Source organism: Xiphophorus couchianus, chromosome 6, assembly GCF_001444195.1.
Source record: "Xiphophorus couchianus chromosome 6, X_couchianus-1.0, whole genome shotgun sequence".
Classification (NCBI taxonomy): domain Eukaryota; kingdom Metazoa; phylum Chordata; class Actinopteri; order Cyprinodontiformes; family Poeciliidae; genus Xiphophorus; species Xiphophorus couchianus.
Window position 1 is genome coordinate 2,342,755 of NC_040233.1, and position 11,541 is coordinate 2,354,295.

The following is an 11,541-nucleotide window of genomic DNA, read 5'->3' on the forward strand; positions in this document are numbered from 1 at the left end:
AGGTTCACTCTCATGTGTTTGGCTCAGAGTCTGATCCCAGTGACAATGAGCTGCTACAAATCTGTCAATATTTCTGCTTAAAAGCTCCTATCAGATTGGTCTCTGTCCACATTTACAACTCGCATAACAAGTAAATGCTTGACTTTGCTTTTACCATTTTAGAAAGTTACATGATGTCTAATACAGTTGGACTGTATGTCGTCTGAACTCATAACATCTCTGCTTGATGCTCTGCAATAGCGAAATCTCACTGTTGCAGTCGGCCTTCACAAAGACTTTTCATGTGGTTTGTTTTTGTTAGTTTTCCTGGCGACAATGAGACATACGTTTGTGCAGCTACAACTCATGATTATTCTGACAATCGATTAATTTGATTTTTTTTTTTAATTCTGCAGATGTTTCATTTAACCACTTAAACCTCTATTGCACATTATTAAAAATAGACTGAAAGATGCAAAGAATTCAGTTCAGTTAAACATTTTATTGCCTGAAATGCAACAGCATTCCTTTAGTGAACATGTAATTATTTGTAGCAAATGATGCATCTGCAGCTAAAAAATATTTGTATCATCAACATTTGAAAAGTTTGTGCTTCAATACAGTGTAGGGCTGAAATGTTGACCAATTTTAGGATTAACCAATTAATAACTGGATAGCAAAAAAATCTTCACAGAAGACTTTTAGACTGGATTTGAACCAGTCTAAAAGTGGTTTAAATCACCACTTTGAACCAAAACTGTGACACTCTGGGAGTTTTGGGTGGAACAGATTTAAAGACAAAGGTTTTTTGGCTTAATAATACTGCTTTGATAATGTTTTTCTGTCAGCAAATATCCGTTATTGAGTCTGCATAGGGATTAAATGCCTGTAACAATTAATCAATTACTAAATTACAATCATTTTACAAATTAGTTTGTCCAATTAATCATTTTAGCTCTATATGGTTGTAATGTTCTGCTGCATCAGCTCACAATGCAAAAAATAAAAATAAATAAATTTAGAAGAACTCAGGTCAGCTGCCTTAAGCCATGTCACCACAGACAAATCCTGTGTGGAAGCCCATTTTGGGAGGATACATTTAATCTTGAATAAGTTAACTACAGCAAAACAGAACAGAAACAATAGCATGCCCATTCAGTGCCACACTATGTCTAAAATGAACTGCATTTATTTGATAGAAAATAAAGAAAAGTCTGGAATGGTAGCTTCAAACGTCTAAATACTTGGTGAAAAAAACACAAAGGAAAGCAGCAGCCTGAACGCTGAAGAACAACATGGGAAGGAGCCAGTGTGTGAGGAAGCTGAGGTTAATCTCACTGTGAAAAGATCCTTTGGGAACAGCTTGTGGCAGGCAGGAGGGAAGTTTTTATTAATTTATTAAATTTATCACAGGCCACACTTCTCTGTCTGCATGACCAAAGAGGGAGCAGTGGACGGTTGCATACACTTAATACCCTCATATCGCCTTCAGCTAACGTGGTTAGGCATACACTTGGGAAAATCAGAGCAAATGGGTGTATTGATTTTGCTTTTTGGCCACTTTAATGCTCACTGTCTACTGTCGGGGAGTGGCTGTGGAAGACCTTTTCATTCCACTAAAGGTCTTTTCACTATAATTTCTTTCAGCACCCAACATTTTTGAACTCTTTCTGTGTTTGTGTGTTACTCCTCCCTCTGAGAGATCTGAGGCAGAATAAACAGATACAAATGTTCCAGTTTGTTGAAAGCTGCCACAGTTCCCTGCTTCATTTACCTGTAAAAGAAGCAGAGCGTCTGTCCACCTAAACATCCAGGATGCTGATTCTTCACTTCGATCACATTCTACAGGAACATGCATTCACCCAGAGTCAGGATGTGCGTGGGTGTACAGGTAGAGTCCTATAATTCTTGTCAGGTTGTAGTTCACATGACAGAATCAGTTCAGCCAAGGCCAGAACGTTAAGATCTATGATCCCATCTTACACTTTATGCAGGATCTGAAAAAAAAAACCTGACTAACTTTAGCCACATAAACAGCCATGGATGTTATCACTGACAGCTTCCATCGCTCAGCAGAGCTTCATATGCCAGTGCTTGACGATCCGCCATAAGCACTGAACTTGTGCTTCAAATGTCTAAACGTCTACAGCTAAGACGAGCTGTAAAGGGACAGGAGACAGTGACCTTTCACAGTCAGTACCAATGGTTATGAAGCTGCTGTTAAATGTCAGAAATGACTGCAGTTTTTTATGAAGTATATCACAAGTTAACAGGGCAAATTTTTTTTCACCCACCTGCACACCAATACAACCCCCACCCCTCCACACACACACACCCATGCCCCCCTGCCCCCCACACACACATTACTTCTTTCTTTCTTCACAAGGACTTTGCATTGATTTCCATTTATATTACATTAATTTCTATAGCCTAACCCTGAGCTTTACCCTAAATGTATTTATTTCGTATTCATTTAGAAACAACAATACTAATGTTTTAGCTCAGGAAGAATTCAAAGATCAATATTTGGTGGAATAACCATGAGGTTTTGGTGGGGTTTGGTGCAGTGGTCTCTTCATCTTTTTTCCAAAGCTGTATGTAAACTATGAATCTTACACTATAATACAGAGTTCCTAGTACTTGCAGGACAGATGCCTCTGCTGGCAGAAGAGCACATGCAGGGGAGTAGTAGACGAGCGAGCCCCGGGCCAAGGCTACTGGTGGGACTCACTTGAGAGAGAGAGTGAGTTTTATTATATGTCTTGGTTGCATTGTATCGACAAAGCGTACTGTAGTCTTTCTGAATGTGTGTTTTCCAGAGGGGCAGTGAGGAGTGGACTGCAGATGTCCTTGCCTCGAGCTTGATGAAAACCCGTGCTGTTTTTGGAAGGATCGCTGGCACAGAGCAGATACACATGCAGTACGAGTCTCTGGGTCAGTCACGTGTTCAAGGGTGAGACACAATGTTGAAGTGAAGATATGTAACTTAACCGGGGTGGCGGGGGGAGTGAGAAGTTTCTTTACCTTCACCTGCTGCTGTTTGCTCTTTGGAAACAACTAAACCAAATTAAACCCCCAAATCAATAAACTCTCTTTGCTGCATTTATTTGTCATCTTATGTAACCATGCACGGCCAAAGGGCGACGGATTAAAAACTATGAAACCGTAAACATGGGAAAGAAGCACAGCAAATTGGAAAGAGACAGTAAGCTTGTGATGGGGGAAGAAGTTTGCTGCAAACAAGCAGAAGTTTGCTGCCCTCTAGTGGCACACAACCAGCTCTCTGTGTAGCACAATATGACAGCTGAGATGGGGATGAATTATTCATAAATAAAAGAATGATAAAGCAGTATTTTAGATGGGATGTGACTGATAATATGCAGATTGTATAAACTATTGTCTCCAGGAAAAAGCCTAATCTTCTGCAGAAGCTGATAATTCAAAGTGATACTTTTAATACTAATAAATCGCCTGGGCTTTCATATGTACCCAGTAGGCTATGAAGCAGGTAGACAATTAGTTTTCTCCTCTTTTTCTAATCAAGAAATCAGCATCAATGTGATTTCCAGGAAGTATGGTAGGTATTAATGCCTTTTTTCCTGCAGGGAACACCAGTTTGCTTCCCTGCTGCTACCTGTCTTTCTCTCCCACAGATTAACCACATAGTGCCAGTCGGCAGCTGCACAGCCGCAGTCAGGGTTTAATGATTAAGCGTTTACTCCCCTCACAGCTCCCGACGCATTCTGGCTTGTTGCCTTGTTTGAAACCTGTAGTGAGTCAACTGAGAGACTGGGCCTGGTGGACACCGCTGCCATATTACTGCTTTTATCAACTATCCAGTTCCTCTGAAAGCAGCTACTTAACCTTCTGCATGGCCACAAAGCTGCAGCCAAACAGAGAAGGTAAGGATTTCTCTTTTAAATGTTTTTTGCTGTGTTGCTGTGAGACACGACTAGTCTAGGCTACACTGGAGGCCTGCTAGGCTCCTTCTCTGATTTGTCACATAGTAGCAGAGAAGAGGACGTATTTGAAATGTTTGTTTGTTTGGGGGGGGGGGTTTGTCTGTAGGAGTGATTAGTGGGTTTAAAGTAATTCTGAATGGTTTTGAACCAAGCAATACAGACTAATGGCGTTGACTTTTTCTCCTGCTGATGAAACAGCTTCACAGTCATCTCTCAGCTCTTGTTGTTGTTGTCTGCTGTGGAAAAGCAGTCGTATTGTGAACGCTCCCAACTTTTCATTGTTACACTGTAACATGATGAAAAGTTAGAAAAGTTCAAGATACACACCCAAAAGACACCAAAGTCTATAACTGTAGCAGTAGCTACGTTTTAACCACAAAATTGTGCAATTTGAAATTATGAACATAAATTTCCTCAATAGAAACACAACAATTAAAAAAAAAAAGTCTTGTTTTTTGATTAAAAAGTTTTTGAGACGGTTTCCTGGCTGCATCAAAACTGTTTTTGCCTCTTGAATCATGTGATCAACAGCCAGTGGCGAAGAAGATGACAGGAACAGTAGGAGGATGATGATTTGTTTTTGTTTTTTCCAACAATGTGCAGATGTCTTCACCGGAGCGCTCACAGCATCACACAGTTCATAAACAATTGTGTCCAACATGTTGTATCTGTAGCTTTCCTGTAAAATCACCAACTATAATTTTCCCAAAATGCCTCATACGTAGCCGCTCCCAAGTAGGTAGCTTGTTGCTCCAACACCTGAATAAGATGCCAACATGTGACTTCAGACTTTGTACACAAACTGGAAAACAGTTCAAAAGGAATGATTACTGGAACATTTTTCAGAGCTTCAAGTTCGGTTAAAGGGGCAGTATGATGTAAAATAAAAATGTTTGATCATGGTATAATGTTATTCCATAATATATCTGCAGTGTTTCCTTGATTCTTTCATGCATGTTTGAGAAATTCTTTAATCTCCATGGCAACCATGAAGCTATGCAAAACGCCTAGACGGACCTAGCAACGCCTTCTAAGATGAAGCGCCTCCTCAGAGCTTCTGTCTCACAGAGCAGTCCCCCCAATGACTCCCTCACTCAGCTACTTCAGACTAGCCAGCAGCAATTAGCAACTATGGAACTGCTGAGCTTCTTATAGGAAAGCTACTTCTCAAAGGACGAGCAAAGTTGTGTTGACTTCCTCAAGACAGAAGAAGAAGAAGAGTGTCTGAAGAAGAGTTTCTTAAAGCGACAGAGGCCCAATTTCAAGGCATTAAATTACAATGTCAAGTTTCTTCTAAGTCTTATTTGATATTTACAGCATTTTTATAACAACTGAAGTTACCATAATTACCTGATAGTGCTATAAAATGGCACTATGTGGCTGGAAAACACAATTCTGCTCCTTTAAGTGAAAAACAATATTAAACCAGCAGACAATGGAAGTGGTGCTAATTTTAGAAGCACATATTAATAACCCTCATATGTTTTCTATTCTTGCCTCATAAAGCTTTTAAATGTTCCCACAGCATGAGAAACTGGAGCGTAATATTCAAGGGGCAAGAACACAGAGGTGAAGACGGGTCTTCTTCTCACAACAAGACCCCCACCACTCCAGCAGTGCCTATGTGGGTCACTCACACACCTCCGCCTAACCATGTGAAGGACGACAGTGATGAAGACAGCATGTCCATGAGCCACACATCCAGCTCTCCATGTGATGCTGAAAACAGCAAAAGGAGCATGAAGTCCAAACTTAGATCCATCATTCCTAAATCGTTGGGTGGGATCATAAATAAGCGTGCAGGAGAGAGTGATTCTGAAACCACCAGAACTGGAATCCAGATTCTTCCCAATGGGACCAGGGTGAGTCCCCCGGTAAGTCCCTTCCTGGAGCGCAGGAACTGGGATGAGTCGTCAGGGAATTCCACCAAAGACTCAAAGAAGTCTTTGCTCAGACAAACCACCCCAGAGTGTTTCTGTCAGAGCCTACAGGAAGAGTCTCTGCTGACCAGCATCCACCCTGCAGAGTACTACGCCGCCAAGGTGGAGGTCTATCAGCAGAAGTACTCCTATTTGAAATCATGGCCGGGTTTGCTCAGGCTGCTGGCTGGGCTCCAGCTCCTGTTTGGTGGCATGGTGTCTGCATGCGTCGTTGCTTACATACAAAAAGACAGTGAGTGGTTCAACACCTATGGGCTCTACAGTGGAATAAACAACAATGGGCTCGGACTGTCTGGATACAGCTACACAGGGCCTATGACTGCCTTCATTTTATCTGTAGCTGGAATCTCCTGGATGATTACTCTGAGTTTACTAGTGACAGGAATGACTATGTATTATCGAACCATCCTCCTGGACTCCTCCTGGTGGCCCCTGACAGAGGCCTTCATCAACCTGGCTCTGTTCCTGCTTTACATGGCCGCAGGGATTGTATACATCAATGACTTGAATCGAGGGGGGCTGTGCCACATGACGATTGGGGTTAACCCCATCATGGCCAATCTGTGTCGAGTCGACGGTGGCCAGATGGCGGGAACGGCGTTCATCTTTATCAATATGATCATGTACCTGGGAAGCTTCCTGGTTTGTCTGAAGATGTGGAGGCATGAGGCTGTTCGGAAGGTCAGGCACAACGCTGACCAAAAGGTAAACCTGCAGAGGCTGATTCTTGGCAGCCTTCCATACATGTAGGTATGGGATGGATGGAGGACTACTTGCATCACTTTCCCACTTTTTTCCTTTCAATTGTAGCAAAAAATCATCATCTGATCATGATTACTAGAAATAGAGAGTTTTTATGATGCAGTTCATAAACATCAATGGATAGATACTGTAGATAGATAGATAGATAGATAGATAGATAGATAGATAGATCTTTATTTATGTACCAATGGGCAATTAATTTTACAGCAAGTTACAATAAAAACAAAACAAAAATTCAACATCACAACAATTAATATTTAGCTAGAAGGTGTGGCACTAAATTCCCCTGCTTTGACAAACGGAGGTTAACGCACTAAACTTGTAAATCAAAAACATATAGGTTCCAATATGACTAAAAAGGTGAATAAATATACCAGTAAGTACATAGAACTTTAAAAAATGTAAAATTCCTCAGTAAGGGACATGCCTAACTAAGTTAAAGCTACCATTTCACTTAGTGGCTAAAAATACAAACTGTTTCCATCACTGTAGCACTATGAGACTAACAACATCTCCCTCTGAATAAATTAAGGAGGGAAATAGCACTAAGAATAAATGAATATTTACATGTCATATCAGTTTTGGGTTTTAACAGAATTTTGCTTTTTTTCATGGAGAATGCATCAATCATCTTAAATAATTTTTTAAGAAGAATTTGATGTTTGAGTTCATATCTATCTCTAATCAACAACAAACATGGTGTTAAAATGACTCATAATGAACTATATTTTCCAAAGTGTTCGCTCGCCCATTAAAATAATTGAATTCACGAGTTCCATATATGTGAAAAAAATTGAGTAGATATGCTTTGCTAAACATTTGTGAAAGGTTGGGTCACTCCAAGAAGCTAGAGATAAGTCCATCTCCAGCCATGTGGTACCATGACGATGATACAAGCGCCATATCAACTGTGAAAATGTATATTTAAAGAAGACAGTCTATCAACAATGGCAATACTACTGATATGTTGTCTAATATAACATATGTAGCTAAATTTCATAAAAAAAACATTTATTTGAATATTAATTACAATTATACCAATTACTTTGTTTTATATCGCATCACAACCACACAGCCACAACCTGACCAGCTGATGTCAAGGAAACCACTAAATGTGTCAAATAAGAGCAAATCTTGAAATTTGCATCTTTCTCCTTAGCTATTTCTGTCTTCCAATGGGTTTATTTTGTTAATTTTGAGCTATTGTGGAAATTATTTATATTGCAATTTATATTATATAATTTAATATGCTGGTTCGTGTTTCAGGATAATGAACATTTTCCTCTTTTTCTTTTTGCTGCAGGGTGAGTTTAACCAGTCCATTTCCCTAAACACACAAAGAACAAAACAGATATCGTTTAGGGATGAGCCCGATAAACCTTTGAATAAAGACAGTAACTGCCAACCTGAACTGCCCGCTAATGTCCAGAAATCAAGTGTCAGCCCAAACAGAGCTACTGTGTCCAATCATACACCCAAAGTACATGTCATCGCAGATTACATAATGTAAGTTCAGACCTGAACAATCGACAGCAATCACATGTACAACATAAAGGCAGAATGAATTTGTACTCAACATGTTCCATCTTGTTTCTTTGCAGTAAGTATCCAGAGATCAGATCTGAAGAGGAACGGGAAAAGTACAAGGCTGTTTTCAATGACCAGTACCTGGAGTACAAGGACCTTCACAGAAACATCATTACAACCCTCAATAAGTTCAGAGAGCTGGATACTATGGTGAATCAACTTCCCAGAAAAGGGAAGAGCTGGGAGGTAAGACTGATGGTTTCTTGTGCTTAATGATTTTCAGGGTAAATCCTGTTTAAGCCTATATAAACCAGGTATCCGATTTGGATTGTCAAGCTAATCTATTTCTATATTCTTAACAGGATCAACAGAGGATTCAAAATATTTTAAAAATATATCAAGACAAAAAAAACGTAAGTGGAAGAGACACAAAATATGATCTTGCTTATCTTTATTGATTCCACTGAAAAACAGATTTAACTCTTGTGATGCTCAGCCTGTATAGATGAGAATGTACGATTGCACAAACAAAATGAGCAGTCCCATGAAAAAAAACTCTTCACGGATGTCAAATTGTTTAAAGTTTTATTTGAAGTCATTGACAGAATTAATCAGACAATATTGATGGAGTGGAAGTGAGAAATGAGAGGACGGGTACATTTTACTGCAACAAACAGCAAAATGTGATGCATGTGTTTTTACAGGATCCTGCTTTTCTGGAGAAGAAGGAACGCTGTGACTACCTAAAAGCTAAATTACGGCACATTAAAAACAAAATCCTAGATTATGACCAGGAGACCGCAGACAATCATTGGACATGACTGGGACTACCAAATGTTGTAATTTAATATGTTGTTTGGCATCTTATTGTTGTGTACACTAGATATGTTATGCAAAAATTTTTTCACTCCAAAGAATATGATATTTCCCCTTATGAACACCTTCAGATCTCCAGTTCATGTGGCCTAGGAGATACTAAAAGCTGAGGTACATCAATGAAAGTAGTTTTTATTTAATTTAATTTTTTTACATTATTTCTCTTTCAACAGATTTGGATGTTTCCAATGTTGTCTTTGTTGTTTGTGCTTTTTTATGTGCAGCCTTTGTCAGCTTCTTTCCATTCTTGAAGATTTGTATATTTTCCTAAGCAAAGTATCAGTCTTTAAACCTGCCACCAGATCAAATGGTTTAACATAAAGTACCACAGTTAAGCTGAAAACCAGATACATCTTGGCATTGAGCCTGCTGAAATGTAATGAAGAAATGTTCATTACATTTCTTCAGATGAGATCTGTTTACCATCAACTTCTCATTAAGCCCATATTTCTGTATTAAATATGTTTTTCTTATTGGTCTGATGTAATATTCTAATTTTAAATGTATTTTTTTTTCATTACTTGTAAGTGGCAATCATCATAATTAACAGAAATAAAGACTTGAAAACATCAGTGTTTTGTGGAATGAATCCATATAATGTGTTTCATTTAGACTATTACTGAAAGCCTCATTTATTTCAGGAACTTTATCGCTATTTTATTGATTGGGTAAAATAGCGAAAATAATCTGCCTAATAAATTATTTATTTGATATTTATTTGATATTTTTTAAGCTTAAGAATTGAAAGTGAAGCAACATAATTTGTAGTGAAGCCTGGTGTTGAGAGCGGCTGGCAGGAAATGGGGTTATTCTCAGTCTGCAGTGGTTGGATCCAGACAAAAGAGGTTCATAGGTCACCAAGACTCACTGATACACTTATGAAAACAAAGTTTGGTCCATGATGTCTAATCCAGTAATAAACAGTAACAACTGGTTCCAGTTCTTTATAGCACATAACCATTTTTTTCAAACATTGATGGTGGTGAGCTACAGGATAGTAGCCACAGCTGCCCTGGGAGCTGTGGCTACTGACTGACAGAGGCGAGGTTGCCATGCTCCGGCACCACCAGCACCAGACGAGGCGGGTGAAGTGTCTTGCTCAAGGACAGTACAACTGAGAAGGAACAGGGGTTTAAACCAGCAAACCACTGGATACAGGATGAACTCCTGCCACTTGAGGTGATGTCACTGCACTTTTACTCTTCGTTTATGGTTTCTTGTTTCTACAGATTAATGTTTGCAGTTTATGTTAGCTTTAGGATTTTTGCTTCATCTGTGGTTCCCTGTGTCTCAGCTTTGTTTTTTCTCCTTTCCTCAGTTTACCAGTATACTTCCCTCCCCAGCTGTTTCACATCTCCTAATTTGGTTCCTCCTGCTCTCTTCCGCTGCTGCCTCTACTTACCTCTGATTAGTCCCTCTTTTTCCTACACCTCTCTCTCTTCTCCCTCAGTGCATGTAAGCTTTCTGGTTAACATTCTTCCACACTGGCTTCTCCGTTATTCTCCGTGACTTTCAGTTCCTCAGCATTCTGTGTTGTAAGTTTCCATTTGTTATCTCTTCATTAAAAGCCATATTTTCATCTGCAAGCTCTTGACTCACCAACCTGACTCACGATGGTAAGCTTCCTCTAGATAGAAAAAGGGGAAACTCCAAGACATGCCACTGAAATTAAGTTCTTACTCCCTCCCTGCGTTGGTGTAACCGGATCTTTTTTGAGTTGTGCTTGTTATAAGTGAAGAATTTGCCTGTTATAGTTTGTCTTTGGAAATGGATGGCTTCTCCGTTTATTCTAACAAGAACAAAAAACATAAAACAACCACATTATGGACTGCCTGCTCCAAGTCATATGCAAAGCAAAAGTATATAACAAAACTAAAGCCGATTCTTGTTGCCTTAATCATAAAGTCACATTACGGTTACGTAAGTAAAAAAAAAACTTTTGAAGTCATTTATCTGAGAACTGAGCTGATGAGGTCTACACAGGGACAGCCCAAGGCATAAGTAAGTAAAGCAGCTGCATAGGGCCCTCCGCACCACTAGGAGGTGCCCAAGAACACTAAGCTAGTGTGATAAAACATGTATATATATTTAAAATAACATTGAATGATGCAAACTAAATGCTATTACATATGTAAAAACTATTTCTATATTGTTTTTATAGTTTTTAGACTAATAATGGTTCATCATTTCATGTTGATGACTGCTGTCACTGTTGAGGTATTAACCTGTCAACTTGTTTACTGCAAATTTAGTGTTAAAGTAGTTCAAATAATATGGTACACCTAAATAACACTCTGCATTTCAAAATTCTAATATCTGTTTTAGTTTGTTATTCCTGTAAGGTTAAAATCATTTACCCATAAGAACTCTGGTATGATGTGAGCTAACTACAAATGACGCTAATGACACCAGGTGTGTTACACACATAGAGTAACTTTAGAAATAATAAAGTTTCTGGTGTTGTCAAATCTGCTTATAGGGCCCCTAAAAGGCTT

The 11,541-nt window shown here is 39.1% G+C and overlaps 1 protein-coding gene across 2 annotated transcripts; it reads left to right on the top strand.

Moving 5' to 3' along the window:
* The first annotated feature begins 2,390 nt into the window (after positions 1 to 2,390).
* Positions 2,391 to 9,604, top strand: LOC114145835 (MARVEL domain-containing protein 2-like). 2 transcript variants are annotated; one of them, XM_028019471.1, is made up of 6 exons: positions 2,391 to 3,881; positions 5,446 to 6,586; positions 7,947 to 8,149; positions 8,245 to 8,416; positions 8,533 to 8,583; positions 8,875 to 9,604. In XM_028019471.1, exons 2-6 carry the CDS (start codon positions 5,468 to 5,470, stop codon positions 8,989 to 8,991), a joined length of 1,662 nt encoding a protein of 553 aa, XP_027875272.1. In that variant the 5' UTR covers positions 2,391 to 3,881; positions 5,446 to 5,467; the 3' UTR covers positions 8,992 to 9,604. The 2 variants fall into 2 exon arrangements, with proteins under 2 accessions (XP_027875272.1, XP_027875271.1); XM_028019470.1 differs by having other exon boundaries at positions 2,392 to 3,881; positions 5,467 to 6,586.
* Positions 9,605 to 11,541: the final 1,937 nt, after the last annotated feature.

Bases quoted from the DNA above. Each gene is read 5' to 3' on its own strand.
- LOC114145835 (XM_028019471.1), top strand. From the start codon at position 5,468: ATGAGAAACTGGAGCGTAATATTCAAGGGGCAAGAACACAGAGGTGAA. The intron at 6,587-7,946 runs GTAAACCTGCAG...TTTTTGCTGCAG, and splicing joins GGCACAACGCTGACCAAAAG to GGTGAGTTTAACCAGTCCAT. The intron at 8,150-8,244 runs GTAAGTTCAGAC...GTTTCTTTGCAG, and splicing joins GTCATCGCAGATTACATAAT to TAAGTATCCAGAGATCAGAT.